The 26979-nt window shown below is 38.0% G+C and overlaps 1 protein-coding gene across 1 annotated transcript in view; it reads left to right on the forward strand.

The window, feature by feature from the left end:
- The window catches only part of BASP1 (brain abundant membrane attached signal protein 1), a 48702-nt gene extending 22818 nt beyond the window's left edge, over positions 1-25884 (forward strand). The window contains exon 2 of the mRNA XM_037798867.1: positions 24351-25884. Coding sequence (XP_037654795.1) covers positions 24360-25058 — 699 coding nt within the window. The 5' untranslated portion in view covers positions 24351-24359 and the 3' untranslated portion in view covers positions 25059-25884. The remainder of the gene's footprint in view (positions 1-24350) is intronic.
- Positions 25885-26979: the final 1095 nt, after the last annotated feature.

The following is a 26979-nucleotide window of genomic DNA, read 5'->3' on the forward strand; positions in this document are numbered from 1 at the left end:
GAGCTTAATGTGTTCATTTGATGTGAAAACAATTGTGTCATACTTTAAAATACAAGATTTTTTTTTTTTTCCATCATCTGCTCTTGCTGTGCATGGTAGGTAAGGCTTTTTTTTTTTTTTTTTTTTTAAATTCAGTTTTATTGAAATATATTCACATACCATACAATCATCCATGGTATACAGTCAACTGTTCACAGTACAATCATATAGTTATGCATTCATCACCATAATCTATTTCTGAACATTTTCCTTACATCAGAAAGAATCAGAATCAGAATAAAAAATAAAAGTAAAAAAAAGAACACCCAAACCATTTCCCCCCATCCCACCCTATTTGTCATTTAGTTTTTGTCCCCACTTTTTTACCCATCCATCCACACACTAGACAAAGGGAGTGTGATCCACAAGGCCTTCACAATCACACTGTCACGCCTTGTAATCTACATCATTATACAATCACCTTCAGGAGTCCAGACTACTGGGTTGGAGTTTGGTAGTTTCAGGTATTTACTTCTAGCTATTGGTAGGTAAGGCTTTTGTAGCTAAATTTTATTTCCTAAAGTCATCCATAATGTGGCATTAATTCTCTAGGTGATCGTGTGGTGTTAATTTAAGTGGGGAGGTCACTGGTTACTTTAGCAGAACCATTAGAAAGTAACCACTTCAGCCTGAGTTGGACATGAGTCTGGGATATGATGGTGTTTCATAATCATTATCAGTTCAATGCTTTTTCCACTGTTGACTGTTCTTATTGCATAAACTTGAGGATTGTTAAAACCAAGTTCAGACACCACAGCAGTCTTCCAAACTCAGAAAGGTGGGAGGCATTGTTTTCCACTGTAGAATGTGGGTGACTTCCAGCCTGCAGTGTAGCACTGCTTTCTAGAACAAACATGGTTCCATGCACCCATGGAAACAAGCTGGTCCTGGATGACTCTTCTCTTAACAGCATAATGCCTTGAAATAAATGCACACTGCATTGCAATTGTGCTTTTTATAGCTTTTAAAGTCTTTTACCTATTGGTGCACCTGTCTTGGTGTTCTTTGATTACCTTTTCCCCTTCTTCATTATGGAAGCCCTACTTGATGTCATTGTAAACATTATAACATACCCACATCTCAAATTTGGTTTACATAGCTATAAATCTGTATGTATTGAGTTGTAGAAACTAGTCGACACAACCATTATGTAGACATTACCCAATTAAAATGTGGAGCTCTTCCTTTTGTATCTGTTGGCACTATTTTATTTTCTGAGGGCTCAAACTTAAGCCTTCCCAGGACCCTTGAGAACTTGGATGCCTTTGCCCTGTGCCAGTATCTCATGCAGGAGCTATCTCTGTAGCTGGGCCAGCACTGTGTCACCTCCTGGCTTGTCTGACTTGTATGGGGCCCAATAATTGTCAGTCTTGCAGCAGCCTTGCTTTTTCTCCTGCTTTCACCTAGAAGACAATTTGAACAAAGTCAGGGTTTTGTCTTCTTGAGTTGCAGAGATCTCCTGCAAGGTAGATCTTCTCTGAGCTGGAACCAGCAAAGCCTAGATGGATGTGATGAGCTGACTTGGAATTTAAAGCCAGATTCAGTGACTACTTCTGTAAGAATTTTTAAATCCTAGTCAATCAGTGCTAAGGCATTTTCTCAACATATAATAGCCCACTTAAAGTCTCTTGCCACACACAGAGCCTCTACCTCTTAATAACCTCAGTTTTGGCACCGGCATATTTTCTAAGTGGCTCTTTTTTCAATCATAGCATGCCTTTGTCTTTGCTTGCTTTGCACCTTCCTGCTTTATTAATTTTTCTTAACCCACCACTACTTTGTCTGTCTTTATTCTTGACCATTCCTAAGCCAGCCTCTCATCCTAAGGCATATTTAGTGTTTCCTTTTGTTTTTATTTATTGCTGAGATACACTTTTGGTAGTGTTGTTTTGTCCACATACTAAAATACATCTATTTTTATGTATGTTCCAAATGACTCTAAATATCTGTGTTCTTTGCTTAACTTGTCCATTCTTCATATAAATTATCTGCATTGATTTTACAATAACTATTAAAATCAACCTAATTGTTTATTACTATTTATTTTTTTACAATATCAGTACAGATTTTATGTGGTGAATTCATTTAGACTTGGTATTTTTAAATGATACTACTCTGGACACTAATAATGGAGAAATTTGTGTTCTTATATTTGACAATTGGGGAAGGCAGGTAGTCCTACAAATGACTTATCACCAAATGCATTGAGATATATTAACATGGATTTTTGGTGTTTGAATGGTGGATTTTTAAATCTACCACTCATTACTGAGTGGTAAAAATGCAAAATTATGGTAGCTTAAATTAGAGGTTTAATTCTCTTATACATAAAAGTCCAGAGAAGGGTTCCAGGGCTGATGAGGCAGTTTACTGGTGTGATCAAGGTCCTAGGCTCCTGTCATTCAGCTCTTCCATCCTTGGTGATGATTTCTGTCCTCATGGTTCAAAATGGCTGCTGGAGCTCCAGCCGTCTTTGCCTAGTGGCAGGAGAAAATAGGGGAAGAACAAAAGTTTTGTCATACAAGACTTTTGCTCACATTTTGCTTGCTAGAACTTAGTAAAACATTGGCGGTAGAATTATAAACAAATTTTAAATGGAAGAACATAAGTGATTCAGAATAAAATTAGGGGGCATGGTGGTGTAGGTTGGTACAAAAAAGGACCTTTATGTTTCTGGCTGGGTAATGGCATAGATGGTAGTTCTAGTCTCTTGGATGGGACCATGGGAGAATGAGCAGGTTCAGATAGGTGGGAAGGTGGTAATGAACTCGCTTGGAGACATGCCAAGTTGGAGGCACCTGAGAGGGAGGCATCTCAGAGACATCCACACTGGGTAGTGGTAAACCACTATGTGCATGAATTTGAAGTTCAGGAGATAGAATCTGTAGTGTAGGCTGAGGAGACTAGACAAAGGAATCTTCAGCATCACAGAAGGCTCCTGAAACTGCAAGTGGATGGATCTTTCAGGAAGAGCAAGGAGACCTTGATGAAGGTCAAGGGAAATGTCTCCTTGAACCTTTCAAGGAAGTTCTGGACAGAGGAGAGGAGCTGGGGTGGGTTGGAAGATCAGAAAGACAGATCTGGTGGTGGGAAGGGGGTGGTGGCAGCGGTGATTAAAGGAAAGCTCTTGCTCAAGCTAAGCTAACGATAAAATAACAGCTGTGTTTTCTTTATTGTCACTTTTACTATTGGACTATTGTTTGATGCTGCAGAAACATCACAAAAATGACCGTTTTAACTTCAGAGAAGACTGGACATGGTAGACCTGAAGAGGACCCAGTCCATGCTGTCTGTTCAGGAGGAGCAGTCAGTCTCTATTATCTTTAATTTTTATAACTCCTCTCTCACATAAAGGTATTCTCGTACTCACTTTAGGCTTATGAAAAAGCAGGATCAGTGATTCAGTGACTCACTTTATACTATGCAGCAGAAAGGGATAAAGCTCTTGTTTGGAAACCAAGCAAGTCTTGTCATTCTAGATCTTTGTGACTTTTGTGCTGTAGCACCGTGGCTCTGGAGAGGTTAAGTGACTTTTTTCAAGAGTTTTTGACCTGGTAAGTGCTGCACTGATAACCACAACAAAAGTGTGATTACTCTCTGACTGTTCTCCTGTCAAAATACACAGAGTAAGTGATTAGAATGAAAAAATAAAAAGACTATTTTGTTTTCCAATCTCAAAACATTCCTGTGTGCATTCTTTTTAACTGATAATAGTGTTGCAACTAAAAAGAGCCTGTTGAATCCTTTAGACTTGAATCACACTCTCATTTGATAGTAAGAACGAGCCACTGGTTAAGAAGGTTTATCTGATTCTGGGTGGGCAGTGATCTTTTTCTTAAAGGACCAGATGGTAAATATTTTAAGCTCTCGCCAGCCAAATACGTTTTCTATCCCAATGACTCACCTCTGCTGTTGCTACACGAAAGCAGCCACAGATAATATGCAAACAAATGGTCATGGCTGTGTTCCAATAAAACTTTACTTTCAAAAACAGGTGGCTGGCCCAGTTTGCCAATCTCTCTGCTCTAGAAGAAAGACAGAACTAAATTCTAGAACTTCTGGCTTTCCATGCAAGCAAAAGCATCCAACAAAGTTGTGAAAATAGTCAATTGTTGCTGCTCTTTTTCATTTCCAGAATTTGCAAGGTTTAGATAATGTCATTTGTAAAAGTGACATATCTCTGTGATGATCTTTTATAAATGTAATGACAGTTTTAGGAGAACTAACGCAAAGTACAAAATTAGCTTCCTCAGTTTGTTCTTTATTTTTTCTATGTAGTTTTGATGTAATTTTAAATTATCAAAACCCTTGCCAATACCTCAAAAAGTATCCTTATCTTTTAAGACTGCTTCCTTAGTTATCCAGATCCTTGATAACCAAACTGAGAACTTACGCATTCAATGGGCTTTATGAATCAGAAATGTTCCTCAAAATTCATTACTACCTGGCATTTTTTATTTGTATTATGCAGGAGAAATGGCTATCAGGTATCTATAGCTATCCTAGAAAAACATTATAAGTGGAATTTGCATGTTGATAATTTTACAATATGTTCAGATTGCAAATCCTCATTTCCATGCCAGTTGAAAGTTTGTAGTAATTTTAATTAGGCTGGATGGTTGAGGCAAAATATATTTTTCTCATTAAAACAAAATAAACTAGGAGGACTTTAACACCTTATATGCAAATGATGTAGATTATGATAAATGAGAATAATCATAAGTAGGTTCTCTATTCTTAGCAGTGAGTAATAACTTATTTGTAATTGAAAAAGCAAATTTGTGCTAAAATCATTGTATTCATATATTGTGTTTGTTTAAAAGTGCCCTTTGTCTCCTAGTCAGGCTGCAAGCATTGCGGTGATGCATGGTATATTCAACTGCAGAAACTTCAAAACCCAGCCCCAAAGACTGCACTAACCTCAGTCACCAGTTACAATGCAGTTCAATTCTGATACTAACTACCTGGAGTTTGGCCAGACTCCTTGGGAGCCCAGCCACCCCTACATCTGACCAATTAGCTACAAATTAGGGTTTCCCACCATCCCCTCAGATTAGATAATTTGCTAGAACGACTCCCGGAGCTCACTGAAAGCACTATACTGAGGTTTATTATGGTAAAAGAATACAAATAAGAAGCCCAAAGAAGAGACCAGCAGCACAAGGTCTGACAGTGTCTCAAATACAAGCTTCCATGTTCTCTCCCCATGGAGTCAGGATGTGTTGGAGTGGTTGGGGAAGCTGGGAAGACTCCACTGGATTTGGAGAAGCCTTTCAGTCTAGTATGACCACCTATTATTGCCAAGTTTCACTAATTGCAAGTGAAAAAAAAAAGACAGTTTTGCTTGATTTAGAGGATGGCTCAGATTTTAGCATAGTGTTTTAGAAGGTGCAGTTCTGTTACTTTCAAAGCTGCATTTTAAACTGACTAGTTTGTGGGAATAAATAAAGCATGTAAATTAGTAGGAACATTTAATCTGCAATGGATCTTTAGTGTGTAATGACGTCACCACAGTTTTTGAACAACCACATTTATTTCTGAGGTTTTAATTTGAGAAGAATGGCAAATCCCATGTCTACAGCATTACAAAGTGTGAGTCATTGTGATGTAGAATAATGAAATTTTACTATATATTGTGTTTGGCACTGATTCCTTAAGACATTTAAGTGTAAATTAGAGGACAAGGGATAAATTTAAATTATAAAAATGGAGGAATAAATCTTAAAGCACCATCTACATTGGATATATCCTATTTCAGTAGACACCGGAGGAAGTAACAATCTTCTAATACTAATCTTTAACTTGGTAAATGTTTTCTCTTTTATGGGTGGTGTTTGATAATTTCATTTTGCCCTCTGCTTCTTTCTAGTTTTCCAGCTGACTGAAGATATAACTTTGATTTTTCTTCATTTTATATGACAAATTATTCTAAACAGAAACATTTAATATTTTTGGACACATAGTTCAAAACGTATGCACAGTTTTGGCCATGCATATTTTTCTATACTGATATTTTTTATTTAGTGCTTTAGACACATGAGATTTTAGAGATGAAATAGCTCAATCCTTTTATTTTATGGAAGAAACCCTGTAGGTCCAGAGATGGGAGGAAAGGGTAAAAAGTCACAGCTGGGAGATGCTGTTGTAAAAAAGATTCTCCTTCCCTTTACTTCAATTTAATCCATGTTAGATTCTTCAGTCTCATGTTAATGACAAGTAAAATAATCTACCCACTTAGTGCTATAATAAATGTTATATATATTTATTATATACACATATATATAATTTCCACCATTAAAACAGGTTTTCTCCCATTAAAACAGACTCACAAGTCACTGCTCTTCTTTTATACTTTGCTTACCATCTATGAGTCCAATGGAATCTGTGACACCTGAGCCAACCGAGGTGGCTGTGCATTTTGAAATCTCTTGCCCCACATTGGATGCCTAGTGTCACTCAGGATATGTTGTAATTTGAAACCCACCACCCTTGACCGTGTTACAGGGTAGGAAGTTGTGGGATTGCGTGGCTGATGTTGGGTATCGGGAATAGAACAGTCAGACTCTTCTTCACAGAAGCTGAGTTTTGCCAGTTCGTACAAGTCGGATAAACTTTCTCATGTGGAAATAGGTCTCTATCGCTTCCACCTTCTGCTTTAAATTGACAGTACGTTTGCCTTTGGCTTTCTTATTGAGTCAGGACCACTCTCATCTTGCATAGCTGTTGCAACTTCTTTATTGCTTAAGACTCATGCTGCTGCTGGTATATTCTGTTTAGCAATGTTCTGCCGACCAGTGGAGGTTTATAGGCAGGGAACGACGACACACTCATTTAGGAGACACGGGCTGAGTGTATGGGATTAGACCCTTGCTGTACTAATCAGGGGGAATGTGCCTGACTGAGAGACTCTTGGGGTGTCTATCACTGATATCTGAAGTTTCACTTAATTTGTTCTTCTTATTTGTCTGGTATCAGCATGACTTTCCACTTTTGCTTTTCAGTACCCCACTTCTTCGTAGCTCCCATCTCAGTGCACAAAAAATTTGAAGGCCATTCCAAGGAAAGCCCAGAAAGCCTCACTAGGAAAGATTTGGGCCCCTGCCTATGTATTTTCTACTCAAATCTTGCAAAAAGAAAAAAGTTGCCTTTCTATTGTAATTTATTTATTAAAATAGTTTGTCACATTGTCAAACTCTAGCACCTAGGTTAGCATTTGCTCTTTTACCTTTGACCCTTTTACAAGATACTTTTTTCCTATGGTCTAGGCTGGAAAGGTCCATGGGAAGCCAGCGTCCCCCTTGTTCCCCTTGGGCGTCCTGCATCTATCTGTCTAGCCCAGTGCCTGGACGTTGTTGGCATTTCCAAAACAGATGAGTAAATGGACTAGAATGTTTAATGTGACCTAATTAATATAATTAATTAATAATGTATGCAACATTATATACCTTTAGTAGACCAAGTGTGTGTAACATAGTCCATTATATGCATCTATTATATATCTGCAAACTGTATAAAAACTATAAATTACTGACCTAAAGACTACAATTGTAGTCATTTATATTATGTGAAACAAGTAAGTCCTGGGGAGCTAAAAGTGGTTTGTTTAACCGCTGGTTAGTGGTGTGGTGAGACTTAAGCTCAAGTTAAACAGGTTGTTGAATGATTGAAGGTCAAAAAATTTATGTAAAATGATGTTGGCTCCCTTTCTAAGGACGGTGATCCTGGTGAGATATTTGCATGGCTTGTACACCCCAAGAGGGTCTTTAAATTGGTGCCTGATTCTGTGTTTGATCTGTTGGGATGATATTTAGCTTTTGGTCAGCAGGCTGTGTACCAACGTGACTAGTGTTACTCGGAATACAATGCCACATTCCCTAGTGGCTTTCTAATTCCAAGAACTCTGGTCCTAGATTTGGGCAATCTAGTTTTCTGCACTTCCATTCTCTAAGCCTATAAGGGAAAGATAATGGTGTTTGATTTCTTATCTGAATTTGTGTTTGATTATATTATTTTACAGCTGTGGGTGGGAAAGCAAACATTCCTAGGGAAAAAGTTTACTGGTATTTCAACTTTAAAATTATTACCAAACCCCAAACTGGTGAACTGGGCAAAACAGAACAAGGTGTATGGTCCTTTGCCGCAGCTCTAACTTGTTGCTTTAAAACACATTATAAGGCATTTCCTGCCATTTGGTTTTCCCTGGAAGCATTTTCCTGCATGTGCTGGGCTCACTTTCTTAGTCATTTGGGGTTCCTGGCAGGCATTCATCTTTTCCCAACATGAGGCGGCTGTTCTTAGTATTGTAAGATTTTACCCATTTGGTAACATCGATTTGCTCTTAATATCTACAGATTATATATAGTGGATAGTGCAGGTTTTAATCTAGAATTTAAATGTTAAAGCAAGTAATTATGATTTTTATTATACTTGAACCGGTTTCCATTTGTTTGCCAGTTTTGAATACAGTAATGTGTTCTACCTCTGTGCTACTTAACCTTTAAACTGAAGACTGCTCCTTAGTATATATTAACAGAGTTGAGAAATACTTTTGTGTAAAGCGAAGGGAATGAAAATTTTTCTGAACACCAACTGTGCTTCATGAGCTGAACTGTGTGCTTTCATGCATGTATTCCATTTCATCCTGTTAACACCCTCCCAGCTTCCCCATTTTTTTTTTTTTTTCTTTTATAGGTGAGGTTGAGTTTGCTGAGGCTAACTTTCTTGCCCAAGTTCACATAACTGAACATGGCCTGCTGACCCCCTTGCCTATTTGCTTTCTCCCATAGATCAGGACTCAGAACTGGTTGGCAAGCGATTTAAACCGAAAGAGAAAAACCTGTTTTCTGAAATGCGAACTCTAATTACATAAAATGGATGCTTCTGAAAACAGTGTTGTCTCCAGGGCGGGCTGTAAACCTTGGACAACAACTGAAGCCTCTTATTACATAAGACGGGGTTCAAAGAGCCAAGTAACGGCAGTGCTGATTTTCCCTCACCACTGAATGAAGTTCCTGCGGTAACCAGGGATGACCCAAGGCCTGCCGTAGGCCTTGGCCGCCTCTGCAATAGATTTGGTGGGGCCTACCCTACCTGCTTCCTTCCACGCTCCCCTCTGGGTTAGACCCTCTAAGTTTTCTGCCGTGGTTGTTTTTAGTCCCCAAGATGATTCCTGTATACACATATTTGATGCATGATACAGAAAGACAGGCAAATAAGAGAGGTTGAGTAACTTTGATGCAAGTCACATCACGAGTATGGAGCCAGTTGCTATTGAATTCTAGTTGCTTCATTTAGAATTCATTCACTGAAAAGATACCTATTGAGGTTTTTATTGTGGACCGGGTCTGGGGGGTCAAAGATATATTCTGTCTTCTCATCAAGGGCACATATAACAAATTGTAGAATGATTTTCATTGAAAAAGATTAAAATATGAAATAGCTTTAGGACTGGAAAGTCTGCATTAGCTGTTGCTACCAGAAAAAAGAAAAGGATTTATTAAAATGAATACATATTGGTTTTAGGTGATCATAAAAAGTGTGAACCAGCCCTTTAGGTCTGGAGAGAGAAATTACCAGAAATGAAATTGCAGTTATTCCTGGTGTAGGTGGGGCTGTCTTCTTCTCTGTGGCCATGAGCCTGCCTCGTCCAGGTGGGCTACACTGAGTGGGTCGGTCTGGCTCCAAGCCCATCATGGTCTGGCGAATCCATTAATAAGCAGCAAAAATATCTTAACTGCCTGAAGTTTCTTCCTAGTGCTTTATTTTGAATTCTGATTTGAGGGTTCAAAATTAGTTGCGGTGATAAAACATATTAGTTCCCTGGGTCTGTGGCCGAGAGGACTGCTTCCCAAAATGATCTCAGCACTTCCATTTCCTGAGCTGGTTATGGTTCACTTAGTAGCTTTATTGACTAAAAGAGCAGATGATTCATACAAGTCATAGGTTAGATGCTGCAACTACCAGGGCTTTTGAAAGGACCACCAGTTAAGTGCAAATAAATAACAATTTGAACACATGGTGACTCTAAAAGCATATTAGATTACTGATGAGAATGAATAATACATGTTTTCTCATAGTGTTTACTGCATGTGGCAGGATACATTTAAAAGGAAAAAAAAAAACCCTTCATGATTTCTTATGTTCAGTGTGCCTTTACATTCAAAGAGAAGCTTATGTATCATCTGCCACTTTTATAGCAGCATTGTGTCAGGATTTTATCATTAAAACTTGTAGAATCAATCCAGAGATGTATTTTGAAAAATTGGTGTCTATAATATGCACTTAATAACTTAAAAGAATTAAATCTTGTCAATATGACTGTGTTGATTTCTGCATTCTTGTCTTTATATAGCTTGTGGCAAAGAGTTTGCCATCATGCATGATGCCTCCTGGAACTTGGTTTTGTCTCATTAATGGAATGGAAATTTCAGTTACAATTGAGCATATTTGGTGTTTTCTTACTACTAAGTAAAAGCTGGGCTTACGTAAATCAATGTATAGTCATGGTTGCATTGACTCTTTCGTCTTAGAAGTTAATAACTTTGAAAATTGTTTCGGTGAGAAGCAAGTCTAAAACTCATCAATTACCCATTGTGCATTCATAACCATAAACCCAAATCTTTGTCCTGAAGTCATCAGATATGTGTTGATTAGATATCTGAAGGAAGGCTTTAAGTCAGTATTCAGGTGAGGTTGGATCTACTTTATTGCTAGAACTTCCAACACAATCCAGCAGATTATAAAAGGGTTAAGGAATGATGATGATGATGGAGAGAAATGACCAAAGATGGATGATTTGTCTAAAGATCAAGAGCAGATTTCATAAAAAGGAAAGAATAAGGAAAATAAAGGAGTTTCTTTTAAAGAAACTTTAAAGGTCCTTTTTATATTTAAATTAAGAAGTATATCTAATAACAACTGCACATTCTTTTATCTAAGAAACTCATAAAACCTTTCATAATGGAATAAACCTATTTGCTTTACTTTTGCACATCAAAATTGTTTCACAATGAGAACTCTCCAGGGTTAGTGGCTGGTCACCTCGTCAGTCCTTTAGCATTTTAGTTGGTGAAATGCCTGCCGTTTTCCTCCTAGTACTTAAGAAATCTGAAGTGTTGTAATCTGAAAGAACTGAGAAGATGAATGGCTCCACATCAAAGACTGAAAATATTGAGCGATGTCTTTGCTCTGGAATAATTCAGATTTGGTCATATTCATTTAAAAAAAGAGCATTGCACAGTCAGGGAGCAGCCACTGGGTTTGGAGTTCACCACACTCCTTTCCCTGCCTCTCGCAACTGGAGAGTGAGTGTCCCTGTTCACCAAGCTTAATTTTGACCTACCTTTCCAAGTCTTCCAGAACTTTTCCTCATCAATTATTTCTCCCTTGTCTTTCCACTTTAATTTCTCTCTTTATTCTTTGTCTCATCCCTCTCCTTCCACTGCATATTCTTGGTTCTCCCAAATCTTTATAAACAAAAAGGCAAAACCCAATCTTGCCAAAATTGCAAGTTCCTTCCTTGTATTTTGCCATCACTTTTACGAACATTCTGATGTCCATTGTGGATCCCAGCCTCTTCTGGTTTACCAGCAGTTCGAGCCCTTCCCGAAGGGCATCTGCACTCACTCGTACCTAAGTCATTCCAAGGTCAGCAGGGACAGCTCATTGTCAGATCAAATCTCCTTTTTTATCTCTCTTAAACTTTTTGCAGCAAACTTTTTTTTCCAAGTTGCTTCCTAAAAATCTTCTTTTGATTTCTGAGACATAATTATTTCCCTAATATCGCCTTCGAGAGCTTCTTTTCTGCTTTCTACCTTCTAAATAGAGACATTTTCCTTATTAGGCAACCTGTATGGATTTATAGTCCACCATCCCCACTCTGGGTTAAATGAGACTCCTCACCTGCTTTCTAAATGTGAATAGGGTTTTCTTACAGTCTTGACTGGATCTGTACTGTTTGTTTCTTCTCACATAAGTGCTTTCTGCCTTCTTATCTTCTTCGGTAGAAAGCTCTCCATCCTTTGAGGACCTTTAGCATGATGGGTAAGAGACCTCACTCAGGAGTCAGAATGCCCAGTTCCAATCACATCTCTACAGACTCATTGTATGGTCTTGGGTAAGTTATTTACCTCCTGCTTGCCTTAGTTTCCTCATGGTAAGGGGACGGTAGTAATAATTCCTTCAAATATTAAAATAATCTTAGGCAGAGTAAATTGTGTGTGTGTGTGTGTGTGTATATAAGTACTTTTGTTGTTTCTACTATCACAAATTCCGCCTTCTCTATAAAACTTTTCCCAATCCTTTGGCCCTCATCAAAGGCCATTTTTCCTGGTCAAGCCCCATAGTTTCTTGCTTTCTTAAGACATTTAACTTCTCATTTACATTTTAATAGTGTCTGTACATCTTATCCCTTCTGCTCGACCAGAGTAGGCTTTTTACTCACTTTTATCCCCTGTCCTGTGTATACACACCTCAAAAAGCGTTTTAATATTATGGTTAAATCTGTTTTTCTAGAATAACTTCTGAACATCAGAAGTTCTTGAGGCCACTCTGCCACTCTTCGGTAAGAGAGCCCCAAAGACGCTTTGAGGATGTTTCTGTGGGGCTAGCCTAGTCCTTTATGAAGGAAAATAATGGAAGAGGTTCACTTGCGATTAATTCCCCCTTTGTATGGAGGCTTTCTGATTATTCCCACAGGGTGGAAATAACCTCTTGGCTTCTTGATCTTGTAGGTCCAACTTGTCTTAATCACATTTTTGGAAAATTGGGTTTCTCACTCACACACACACACACACACACACAATTTACTCTGCCTAAGATTATTTTAATATTTGAAGGAATTGTTACTACCACCCCTTTACCATGAGGAAACTAAGGCAAGCAGGAGGTAAATAACTTACCCAAGACCATACAATGTGCATAGCTTTTCCAAATATTCCTGAACATTTTGTAGTTATATGCAATGCTGAAAATTTTTGTTGTGATGAGAATAAATTTCTTAAAAATGTTTTCTCTAAATTTTTATTAATGATATTTAACAGGTTGGTCTTAGAAATTTAGACATGGGTTGACAGCTCTTACTATAGTTTCCTCTCCCTGGAGAACATTCCCATCCCCTAAATGTTGATAGTGTTGAAATTGCTGAATAGAAGCTTTTAATGAGTCAGACATTGACAATTAACTCCAACAATGGAAATTATCCCTAGGTATTGACAAAACCTGACAGCGAATCACAGGAAAAAAAAAACCTGTGGCCGTGTACATACTGTGGGAATACCAAAAATACACATAGCCATCATTATCTTTTAGTGCATTGCCTCCTATTATTATTTAGAGTAATAGGTTTGCCCATTTAAAAGAAAAGGAGGAGTTATTTATTAAGTATTTGAAATTGTTGGACATAACCAAAAGTTTTAGTTCTCTTTTCTCTTTTTACTCTTATTGAAAACACTTTTAATGTGTCCTTATGCTTCTTCATACTTTGAAAATGTTTTCCTTAAGGTAAAATGTGTTTTCCTCTCTTCTCCCAACATTTTCTTCAGCTTGGATTGATCAATAACTTGGATTCATTCAATCTGAGTAATCATAAACCCAACTTGTCTGGTGTTGAGTTTGTCTGCAGATGCAACTCATAGGAGTCAGCTGGAACTTTATGTGCTAAAAAAAATCAGTAGGCATATGAACCTGTTTAATCTTTACAGCCCTAAATTGGCTAAAATAAGAGACTCCCCAATATTTTTTTCTTCTTCGTACTCACTTTAGCATGTGGAGGCCAAGTTTGATGTGTGGTTTTGAATTTTGTATTATTACTTTGTAATCCTGGCTCTTGGCTGATTGCTAACTGAGTAGATACTGTTGACTACCTGATGTAACATACTTTTTTCCAAATTAGTAAATGGTGGGTTTAATTGAATTAAGAGAATATAAGAAGGATCAAGTCTTCAATTTAGTAAGTATATATTAAGTAATCGATTGATAAATGAACAAAACTAGGTTCCTCTTCTTAAGCTCTTAAAACATCTCTATCATAAACAGTAATGAGACCTTGACTGGCACAAAGATAATTCAATAGGGTTATACAAAAGGCTCTGCAAGTTTTCATTATTTCCCAAGAATTTTGATTACTCAACTTGACTGTGAACTACAGTTTTCGATTTTAAGAGTAGTGATAGGAGGAAGCATGAGACATTAGAGCAGAGGAAAATGAGGATTTGAGGTCTGGAGCCACATTTCTAGGGCTAAGTAGGGAAAGACAGAATTTGGGAGTGAGGAGAGTAGTATTCGAATACTAAAGCCATCCCTGTCATGGCTGCTGTGCCAAGTTTTTGATTTAAATATCTTCAGTGGTCTATTTGCCTATAGCATTGTAGAGGAAGCTTCCTTAGCCATCAGATAGTTTAAAAGCTTGGGTTAGAGAAAGATTGAAAAGTACTTAGATACAGTTACTTCTGCTCCCCTCCTGCTTTAGGTTAGGGGCCCTACAATCCAGTCTAGAGACTTGAAATGCATAACTGCTGGAAAACTAAAACTTTCCAGCAACTTCCAACTGTGCCTCCCATCATCTCTCTTGAAAATAAAGGTGAAAGAATGTTGTTCCCTTAATCCCACTCTGATAAGACCTTGCTTCTGCTGAGAAACACAAGCAAAACTCTACTTAAAACATTTAGATTTTTTCCTTAAAAAAAAAAACCCTATATTGATGCCTTAAAAATGTGAGCTATTAATTGCTTTATTGTCTGCTAACTACCAAGCCTTACTAATAAATGATGATTTTCAAATCTACAATGATTTAATGTCTCTCATCTTTATCAAAACATTACCTCTCAAATGGTTTGAGGTATTAAATTTCCAGTATATGTGAAAATAACCAATTTTTATTCCTGTTGGTAAATGGAGTACCACATGTTCTTGTATTGAAATGATTAATTGCCTCCCCGAATACCAGAGAATTAGGTGTGCCGATAACGAGATATTTTATAAGCAGAAATGGTGATAGTGAAAGGTGCTTTGCCAAGATTAAGAAAATTATTTTGCTTAAAGTGAGAAACAAACACGATAGCATGACTGCTGGATTGGGCTTGAGTTTTGCACCTGGGTTGGAATCTCTGCTCAGTGCTTCACTTGCTAGAGGACTTGGTACAAGATTCTGTTTCCCATTTCTCAGTAATACCTACGGTGTGAATATTCAGTGAGATCACGTATAAGGTTCCTGGCGTACACAGTGGATGATCCAAAAGTATTAGTTTTTTTAATTCACTTAGTTAAGATTGTCTAGGCCACTGGTGTGTTTCTCTTTATTGAAAATAGATAGAATACAAGAGAAGTGACTGAAAGTGACAGATTTCAAGAATTTTGAATTATGCTATGCACGTGGCTTGAATATTATCTAATTTAATCATTACAAAAACCACAGGAGGTACCCCAAAGTGACAAATACTTGCCCAAGGACACACAGCTCCTATGCCATGAGCACATATTTAACTTTGTCAAGGTATGTGGATTCATTCCTGGAATCCTTGTAAGGCAGATATATTTTCTTTTGATTAAAATGTGGAAACTATATCCAAAGGAGGCTACTTTTTTGTGATAGAGTGATGATCAAACCAGAAATAACATTCCAATTTCTAACACATAATGTTGCATGTTCATTTTGGGTTTTGCTGTAGACTTAGTGTCATCTTCTCCTTGTAAGCTGTTTGGTGTCATCCTTAAGAACTCTATTCTGCTGATTCTGGATGAAATGGAAGGGTTGGTTAGTTATTAATTAATCCATATTTTTATTTGAAGATAGACACTTGTTAGTGAATAGGACCTTTGTATGATTTAAACAATCCTATCACAAAAGTGACTAGAGATTATTAGTATGGAGAAAGAATACAGAAATAGGAATAGCACGAGAAGTAGAAACTATAGGAACTTGGAGATCTTTGGTAGTTGTCTGGTTTTATTTTAGAGCACAGCACTTTATTGAGCTGTATGAGGCAGGCAACATAAATATAAAAACATGCTAGTGATGAATGGACCTGGAAGGTGCCGTGGAGTATCTAGTAACTGTAGGAAGAATACAATGTATATAAATGCCACAGTAACAATAGTTTTACCTGCCATCAATATGTAGAAGGGCTCTTGAAAGCTATTTGGATGACCCAGGTCTCTTTAGAGGGGCTCCTGTAGGAAGCCCGATGGCACGCGGTAATTTAGACCTGCCTCAAAGGACTGAACTCTTAAAGTCGGTGATGACAACATTGTTTCTTCTACTCAGAACTCCTTTTGATCCAACATCTTTCCCTTTTCCCTCACCTATACTTCACCATCCTATTTAATAAGTGTTTTATTTAAAGTACTAAATAAAGGAAATAGTAAGTGATAACTCACGGAGACCTCATATTTCATTGGAAGACCACAAGGACAGCTTCCATAATGGGGAAAATGTCCCTTACACTGGCATTTGTCTTGACCGAAAGCGGCGGGGCTGAGGCATGTGTTTTCACCTGGTACCACCAAGAGGATTTTAGAACCTCAGTCACTGTAAGGGACGGAACTTCCTTCTGTGGAGGCCATGATGAGTGTGTCCTTTTACTACCGAGGACAAGGTCAGTATCGTGGCTTCACTCACCGCAGCAATTGGTGACCGCCACCTTGAATCCTTTCTCATCACTGGGGAATGAGAGAAATAATCCCGATGAGTTTCCAGATTCATGATACGATTGCTTTACCTTTGGCGTAGAGTGGTGTGTTTAAATCCCATACTGCTGAATACTTTCGCTCTTGTGTTGCCTCCAAAGCTGTCCTACTACAGAAGTTTCCAGGATAGAATAGTTGGCTTCAATTTCCATAAGTTAAAAAGGCAGAAAAAAAGATTGAGTCTGGCAGAGGAGTAGATTTTCAGAAGACCATTTGCGCTACAGGGAGGGTAAAGAGAACGTTACTCTGAACTTGAATCTCTCTGTCACTCTCCCTTTCTCTTTTTTTGTGTGATGGTAATGAATCTTTGACCTTAATGAGTTTAAAGTGACTATGACCTCATGCTGATATTCCCAAAACAAAGCTATTGGCATTGAAAACTAGAAGTAGGCCTAGGATTTTCCCCCAATTTATAAATTCTAAACAAAATCTTCTAAAATGTTGCATTCCTGTCATTCTGTAAAAATGGTGATATGTCCCAGACTTGTTTGTGCAGTTTTGCCATTCCAGTGAATGTAGAAATGAATTATACCTTTGCTTTGTAAAGAAGCAATTCAGGACAGATTTCTTATTTAAGACTATTTAATCATGATCTGAACATAGAAGAGTACTCATGTAATGGGATTGAGCCTTTATTACCAAAATAGTTTTTTTTCCTTAGAAGAAACTCTCCATATTTCGGGGTTCAATTAAAAACAAAACAAAACAAAATGGATCCTCTCAAAATAAACGATATAATTGATTGGGGATAAAAACATTCATATATTTAGACCTTCAGATATGTCACTGAGGGAAAGAAAAGGGATAGAGGCAATAGTTAAATCTCTCAACTTTGGCAAAATTTAGACCACTTTTTGTGGTATTGAACATTCTCTTTGTCTGAGCTACTTAATCCGGTTTCTTCATAAAATTGAGAGTACTTTATCTTTGGTTTTCCTGAGAAGATCAGTAACCTAGGTATAAATAAAATTGACCTGCATGTTAAATTCTCTTGTCAGTTCTTGGGGACAAAGGATTCTGTGACCAAGAATTTGAGAATTTCAGTATCTACTGAGGCAGAAGTGAATCTAGCCGACTCCTTAGTTGATGTACTCTCCAGTAGCAAGTGAGTGAAAGCAGGATTCTGACAGACAAAATACACCATGTAGGGAGGACACACATGGCTAAGCTTCTAGTATCAGCGTGCTGTGAAACAGCACAATCTTGCTTTAGAGAAAAGACAAGCTATCTATTCACACTGAGCACGTGCTCTCGCAGGATTTGCAAATCCTGTCCATTATATCAACCAATCCGGGATGAGACGGTGGAGATGAGGGTGGCAAGAAAATAATTGTTCCACTTAGACGAGCTTATTTACATTTCATAAGTGATTTGATAATGCAGGAAACAGATTTTTAGTCTTAGATTACTAAATAATGAAGTTACATATTTAAATCAATATAAGTTAGAAGGCTATGACTTTTTTTAAAAAGAATGTTAGGTATATCATTCTAGAAATTTGGGCCTAAGAACTCTCTCCACTTAGTTTTTCTCAATATTTCTATACAACATGAAATTGGACGGTATGTGAGTTTGTAAGAATCAAGATTGGCCCTCCTTAGATTGACTTAACTCGTATTTGGAATGGTAGTTTAAGAGTTTTCCATGGCTGGTAATGCTTAGCATTGTGTGACAGGAAATGATTGTCGGTGTGTGGTTATTTTTAGGAAGGACCCTGGCTCAAAGACTTTGGGCAGAGGGCAAATCTTGCTGGGTAGGACCACCAAGAGTTAGTAAATGACCCATCAAAAGTAGGTAAAGGATAAGTGAATATCCTGTTCTTAGGAAATATACATGGAAGTATTAAATGTTCAAGGAGCCTGATGTATACAGTCTACTCTCAAATGTTGCTTAGAAATTAGATAAATAGACAGTTGGTGACTGAATAGATAGAATGATATGGCAAATGTGGCAAGATGTTAAAAGTTGGTGGATCTGGGTATCTGGGTGGAATTCTCTGTTATGGTTTTCGCATTTTTGCAACTGGCCTGTAAGTTTGAAATTATTTCAAAATAAAAGGTTTGATGTTTTAAAAAAAAGTAGGTAAAGAGGTCTTCCAAAACCATATAATGGTGAAACAGCTCTGAGTGAGTAAAGCTAATGAAACCAGTTTTTTTTTTTCTGACAGTTACGACTTCACCTGAGATCTCAAGTGTGGAGTCTCATTTGGACTCATTATTTATAGAGCTGATGCACTCTTCTGAAAACATTTCCAAAATGTAATTGAAAACATTTTTTTAAAACTTTATTTTTTGATGAATGTTTGCATATTGTTTTATCAATTTTTATTTCTAATTTTTAACAAGGTTCACAGATGTTGAAATCACATACAAAAACATTGATCAGAGCAAAACACCAGCTGGTTGTCAATTTAATCTTCAGGGTGTAAAATGATGTAAGTCTTTATGATAAAAAATTACCGGGAATATAAACCTTTATTGATTATACCACATTTTTTCCTCAAATGTAGCAATTTGCTTATTAAGCATTCACAGATTTTTTTTTTAAGAAAGAAATTGAACGTTAAAGATAATCTAGTCCAATCCCTTCATTTTGGACATTAGGAAATTTAAGACCCAGAGAGAGGAGTGACTTGCTCAGTTGCAGCGAATTGTGACAGCTGGGATTAGCACCCAGTGCAGCCATTTTAGCAAACCTCACACTGAGTGCTAGGTGGCTTGTTTTTGACACAAGACTAATTTATCTAATTTCCCCCCTAATTGGCATATTATCATCTGTCCACCCTTATTTTCTCAAACTAAAAAGACTGACTCTTTAATCCAGTAGGCTCCATTGAGAGATTGATTTCTTTTAAGGTAAGAGCAAATTTTAAGTGCATCTTAGGAAAGATCTGGCTGAATTGATTGTGTCAGCAGCAAGTCACATTACAGTTTTGGAGAACTGTGATTGCTTGATGAAATTCCACGGTAATTCAGCTGGTAGAGAGATGATTCGGGCCCTGTGTGCCCTGGGATTGTAGGAAGTAAACATTACTTAGATGACTTGAATACTTCAGGAGCCTCTTCTGTGGTCCCTGATTGGCTTCCTGGTGCTAAAGGACAAAGAAGAACTTTGTCGAGACCATCTCTGTCTATTAAAGGGTATCTTGATTACAACAAACATTACTAATTATTTCTTGTCCTTAATCTCTCAAAGAAAATTTTAAATAAAGTTTAAGCTCTCAATAGTAAGAGTCAATTTTTTTTAAGTTTGCTATATCATGGCAATATGCAGGATTACTTTTTTTTTTTTCCCCTGTGAAGTTGAACATTAGCTTGTCTACAGGATTTTCTGCTGTGAGAAAAGAAACACTTGTCAGTGCCAAGCCTCAAAAGAATTCTTCTCGTTTGTTTTGGAGGAAATAATAAAAACCTAATTTTTAGGCCAATTATTACTGTACATACTTGTTTCTGAGGACATGAAAATCTCCATATCTAGCCCTCTCGGCTAAGAAGTTGCTCTTTTATGTGCTTTTCTAGGCATGAAGAGGTTAGAGAAACATGGCTTTAGAAATTTCACGGAAGTTCATAAATACACATTTTCATTTGTGGGGAAAAATTAATTTGCTGCCAGTAGACAAAGAAGAGTTGTGTGTGTCAGGAATGAGTGTGTGTGTGTTAGCCAGCAGGAGTCTCTGAACTCAGTCTCAGGAGGTGGGTGTGTGCTGGTTTTTGGAATTGCCGAGAGAGGTGTAGGTTGGTGTGGTTAATGAACGCCACAGGCTCCTTCCTTTAGTGCTCCTTGGCCTCTCCCTTCTTCTCCCACCATGTCCCACTCGGTTGCTTTGATCCACAAACAGTGCTAGGAAAGGACACTTTCTCTCCTCTCTTCTCCAAAAAAGCAGAACTTTAGGATGTTTCTTCTGGAATATTAAACTATTTGATATTTTATAAAGGAAAAATTGTCATCTGTGGGAAGTGGCAAAAAATTAAAAAAAGGTTTTTGACGATATGACCTGCCCTCATAAGTATCCCATGTTCAGCTTATGAGTAAAGCATAGCTCAAGGTTTTTTTATTTTTTTAAACTTTCACGTACAATTTGAGGCAGTAAGTAAGTTTTAACTAAAGAATTTGTATTCTTTCTCCATCCTGGTTACCAAAATGGAGTCTCCTTGGACTATGTGGTGAAGAGGTAGTTGAGAATACAGTAAAAGATGAAATAATATATTTTCTGTGATCACTCCAATACTAGCCCAAGTTTGGGGGAGGCATATTGGATGACTAAGCTATAATTTATATTTCTATCTGGAAAATGATTGCATGGTATAATGGTCTGTTGATACTTTTTTTAAAAAAGGTTCATTACCTCTTGAGACTCTTAAGTATATAAAACATTCAGATCAAAGAAGTAGACTAATTTTAATATCAGTAGTAGAAGGACAGCAGATCATTGTATAAATTTCTTCTTTTCTAGCTGTAGAGTAAGCAGAAGCATGCTTGAGAGTATATATCCCAAAAAATCCTTTTGATGACATTCTAAAAAAGCTTTTATTTTTTAGATATTCTTTTAATTATGGTGCCTATAATGCCTGATGCTAGAACTTGTAGGGGTGGGGGACTCGATGTTCTGTTTTAAGGTTTATGAGCACAGCATCATCTAAGAATTGAAAAATCTGACAAAAAGGAAAGGAACTAACATTTGTTGCAGATCCACAAAATGTCAAGCACTGTGCTGGTGCATCACATAAAACTCTCAAAAGATTGACATTTGTTATTTTACAGGAAATGAAGAAAGGCACAGTGAGGTTAACTGACTTGCCCAGGGATTCAGCCCATGTATGCTGTGGAAATGGGATTTGTCTTGACATTTTATGATTCTACCATGCTCCATGCTACAAAAACTCCTTGAGATAATTTATCTGACATTTTCCAGATTAAACTGAAGTTCCTGTCTCTGGTGCTGTATATTGTTAGATACTTTCTATGCCAATATCAAGCCATAAGAGTTAGTTTGGGTCATTATGACAGAATTTTCTCATAATTTTGAAGCTAGCCCCTGAGTTTCCTTCCCTGTGAGATGTCATAGCTGAAAGATAAACTTGGGTATTTGACTATTGTATAACCACATAGAATTTAGTGCAGTGCAATCAGTATTGGCTGAGTTTTCTTTCTGTACCACTGCATGGCTGCCCTATCCTAAATGAAGAAATGCTAAGGTGTCAGTGACTTACAGGATGGATTACTAGTTGCTACATATATATATATGAATTTTATCTTCTAACTTAGCAGATCCAACTTCTAAGTTTCTACACTGATTGGTTTCATTCAGAATTGGAACTAATTGAAATTAGAGAAATAATTAAAATAGATGCTCATCTCTCTTTTTTCTTAGGGATCTTGATACAAAGCTAATGGTAAATAGGAAGATGAAAAGTTGAGGGCCAGAAAATTCTTCCTTATACTGTCAACTCTTGATTTCCAGCCACCCCAAGCTGCACCAACCTGGTAACTCAGGATGGGAAACTTCCGTGGGTCAAGAATTCTGCCCCAGTTGCCTGCTTCTTACTGGAATTCCTTCTCATTTCCTCCATGGTGCCTTCTCACCTTACCCTAAATTTGTTGGACTTTTGCTTATGGTACCTGATCCATAAACTCATCTAGTTGGAATTTCTTTATCAGTAAAAGGAGGATGCTGGTGCTACACTATCTCATAGCGCTGTTGCAAAGATTAAATAACTTACGTAATGTGTTTAGGATTGTGCCTGGCACTAATAAACAGTTAATAAATTTTAAATTGTAATTATTTATTTTGGGATCTCACAAGATCTTCACCCATACCTTTTTGGGAAATAACCAGACAACATTGTTGGCAGAGTTCTAACCGATTCTCTAAGCCTCCCTGTTACCTCACTTTGACTAACACAGGTAAATTAATACAAAACAGAAGTGTTTTTTATCTTTGAGTTTGAAAAACAAACAGGAATTGAGACCCATTTTCTTACGTACAGTTTGATTAGTATGTTCGCTTCCTACCCAGACGCTAATCACAGCTGGAAAACAAGAGAATGTGGTCTTAACTGCATTTCAGAAAACCAATTTTAGTAACTTAGATGTTTGGGTTTGTAATCCACCATGGCTTTAAACTAACTTTTGGGAAATGTATGATTTCATGCTGTGTATGCCAGACAGGAGTACTACTATGTTATGTTGACATTATGTACCGCATTTACACTTCCTCTTATATTCTGTTATTTCTGATTGGTGTATGGGTTTCTATTAGAGAATTAAGACACGAAAGAGAAATTCCTTCTTAGATAACATAGTAAGGACTTTCCTTGAGTATAAGAACAGTATTTTAGTCATTTTTCAGCTTATTACTCCCCGCCCCCCCCCAACTATTTAAGTCATTCCAGAAAAGAAATTAGCATTTAGAGGGGCAAGACAAATTTTGAATCAACTAAGAATAGTGTTCTCCTACCAACACCCAACTTTTAAATAAGATGAATGTGGGTATCTCACTATCAGGAATCATACCTCTAAGGAATGCAATGAATCATAGCATATTTTCTGTTCCAAATATTAAAAAAAAAAAAAGATGACTGGTCAGTGAGTACTACACAATTCCAGGTGTCACCTGGACTTTATCCACCACCATTGGGACACAGGGCAAGGCTCTTTTTCTCCTTCTCCCTCTCCCCCTTTCTCCCCCTCTCTTTCTCTCCTGGACTTTTCTTACTTGTGGAGACTAAAGTCTGAAAGTCATGCTTTGTCAAAGACAAGCAACCAATTTTCCTCAAAAGAACATGCTGGTAGGTTCTCACTGATATATGATGCTATAAAAATGCACCTGAAGAAAAAACAAACCAGTGCCTATTTAGCTCTGGCAACAGTTCTGGACTGACTTGGATTTACACTATCATACCAGAAAAGAAAAACTCAGGATTCAAATATAATCAAATGTTCTTAAGCCATATTCAAAGTGTCAGGCTTCTCTTTGCGTGGAAAGGGCTATTAATGACCATTGAACTTGCATACATAGTTTGCATGCTAATCAGAAAATTGATAACAGAACAATTTGATAGTACTTTGGAACTTTTTTTAAAATGCCAAAAATAGCTTTAAAAACAATGAAAGCAAGTCAAGTACAAATAACAATATGCATTTCATAACTTGGGAGTTAGTTTTCCTTTAACTGGTCCTGCATAATGGACAAGATGGTGAATCCTACTTGATTTTGGTCTTTGAAGATGTGCTTGCTTCTATGAATAGCAGAGTTCAAAGAGTTTGTATTTGAGATTATTTTCTAGAAAACGGTGATCTGTGTTTTATTACAGTTGTGCAGTTTCTCTGGAAAGTTTGAAATTATGAAGCCACTTTTACCAGCTAAGCTATACTATACATCTAAAATGGCTGCCACAGCCATTTTGTATATGGCTGTTCAATACTTGGTGTTTGAGTTAGACATAGGAATGCAGATAAGAAACAAATACTGCTCCACCTCTCAAGCTTAGTCTCTAATCACAGATTCTTCACTTGCTGCGATTAGGAGCTCTTGTAACCGAGCTGTTTCCTTTGTAAACCGAAATCTTGCTTTGTTTTCATACATGACAAGTAACTCCGTTTTGTTTTGTTCTGTGTTTCTGTTACAGAACTCCAAGATGGGAGGCAAGCTGAGCAAGAAGAAGAAGGGTTACAGTGTGAATGATGAGAAAGCCAAGGACAAAGACAAGAAGGCTGAGGGAACAGGGACAGAAGAGGAGGGAACCCCGAAAGAGAATGAGATCCAGGAGGCTGCAGAGACCACCGAGGTGAAGGGGGGTGAGGAGAAGCCGGAGAAGCTTGCCCAGGACGCTGCGAACAAGACCGAAGAAAAGGAAGGGGACAAAGACACAGCGGTGGCCAAGGAAGAAGCTCCGAAGGCAGAGCCCGAGAAGATGGAGGGAACAGCGGAGGCCAAACCCGAACCCCAGAAGGATACGGAGCAAGAGCAGGTCGCAGCCTCTGCCCCTGCTGCCGGCGGTGAGGCCCCTAAAGCTTCCGAGGCCGGTGCTGACGCCAAGGTGGAAACCACAGCGCCCGCTAAAGGGGATGACAAGAGCAAGGAGGAAGGGGAACCCAAACAGACTGAGGCTCCCGCAGCTCCAGCCACCCAGGAAACGAAAAGCGACGGGGCCCCAGCTTCAGACTCAAAACCTAGCAGCACTGAGGCTGCCCCATCTTCCAAGGAGCCCGCGGCAGCCACGGAAGCACCTAGTTCTACACCTAAGGCCCAGGCCCCTGCTGCTCCAGCGGATGAGGTTAAACCTGCGGAGACCCCGGCAGCTAATTTGGATCAAACCGTAGCAGTGAAAGAGTAACAAGGACAGCCTATGGAAAAAAAAGAAAAAAAAAATACCACATTTAAAAAAAAAACCTGTTTCTCTCTCTCATTCTCTCTCTCTCTTTCTCTCTTTCTCTCTGCTATACTAACTCGTTTCAATTTGGAAGTAATGATATGTATTGCCCAAGGGAAAAAAAAAAGGATGTTGTCCCATTATGGGAGGGAGGGGGTGGGGAGAATCCAAATAGTATTTTTGTGGGGAAATATCTAATATACCTTCAGTCATCTTTACCATTAAGTCCTGGATTTTAACGCTAACTGTCTGAAAGTACAGGACACCTCCTGTACCTGAACTTCTGTCACACGCCCGCTGCCGCTAAGATCGGAATAGCTTTTCTGCAATGGGGGTCGGGAGCGATGTTTGATTCTGCCCACAGGGCCTGTGCCAAGGCAATCAGATCTTTATGAAAGCAGTATTTTCTGTGTTCTCTTTTTAATTTACAGCCTTTCTTATTTTGATATTTTTTTAATGTTGTGGATGAATGCCAACTTTCAGACGGAGCCCACTTAGCCTGTCCACCTGTATCTCAAGGCCAATCCTCCATCCTTCCTCTCCAGATATTTTTGGGAGTAAGAAACATTCTCTCATCCTACTTAGCCTACCTAGATTCCTCATGACGAGTTAATGCATGTCCGTGGTTGGGTGCACCTGTAGTTCTGTTTATTGGTCAGTGGAAATGAAAAAAAAAAAAAAAAAAAGTCTGCGTCATTGCAGTTCCAGTTTCTCTTTCATTCGGTGTCACAGACACCAACACACCACTCATTGGAAAATGGGAAATACAAATAAAAAAAATACAAAAAAATGTACAATGGATGCATTGAAATTATATGTAATTGTATAAATGGTGCAACAGTAATAAAGTTAAACAATTAAAATGAAATGATGAGGACTATTGGTTTTCTTTTACTGGTAACTACCTTACTAGAGAGCAGAGGATTGTGTTAGGCCTTTTGCTGGGTGTTCTGATTTGGTAGAGCTGCCGTTATGCAAAATACCAGAAATGGGTTGGCTTCTATAAAGGGGGTTTATTCGGTTACAAATTTACAGTCCTAAGGCCATAAAAGTGTCCAAACTATAAGGCATCAACAAGAGGGTACCTTCACTGAAGAATGGTCGATGGCGTCCGGAAGACCTCTGTCGGCTGGGGAGGCATTTGGCTGGTGTTTGCACTTCTCCAGGGCAATCTCTGGGTTTCTTCCCTTAGCTTAGCATCCCCAGATATCCTTCTGTCTGCATCTCCAAGTATCTCTAATTGTCAGCTGCTCTTGGGCATTTTGTCCTCTCTTAGCTTCTCCAGAGCAAACTCTGGGCCAGCATCTCAAAGCATCAGCAAGCATCTGAGTCTCCTGGATAGCATATCCCAGGGCATTTTCCTCTCTCTGCTAGCTCCCTTTAAAGGACTCCAGTAAACTAATCAAGACCTACCCTGAATGGGTGGGGTCAAATCTCCATGGAAACATCCAATCAAGTGGTCACACCCTAATCAAAAAGATTAATCAATCTGCCCCCACAAGATTGCATTAAAGAATATGGCTTTTTCTGCTGGACATAATATATACAAACCAGCACACTGGGTATATCCAGATAGAAAATATAAGTTGGGTCCTCAACTTTGTGAACATTATTTATGTAAAAAAAGAGATGGATCTGTGTCAATAAATTATCCTGGAAGAGGTTAAACTGAAAACCTACTATGTCTGTGAATGTGCATCCTGTAAAAATGTGGGCACAATTAGTTTATTTAAAAAGAGCAGATATTTTGAATGAAACAATTAAAAGATGATAAATTGAAGACTGGGGAGAAAAGAATTATATGAGATCTAATAGCAACAAGCCCCAATTATACTAATTGTGGAACCAGCAATGATCATTTCATTCTTTTCCTTCATTATACTCA

Source organism: Choloepus didactylus, chromosome 11, assembly GCF_015220235.1.
Source record: "Choloepus didactylus isolate mChoDid1 chromosome 11, mChoDid1.pri, whole genome shotgun sequence".
NCBI lineage: Eukaryota > Metazoa > Chordata > Mammalia > Pilosa > Megalonychidae > Choloepus > Choloepus didactylus.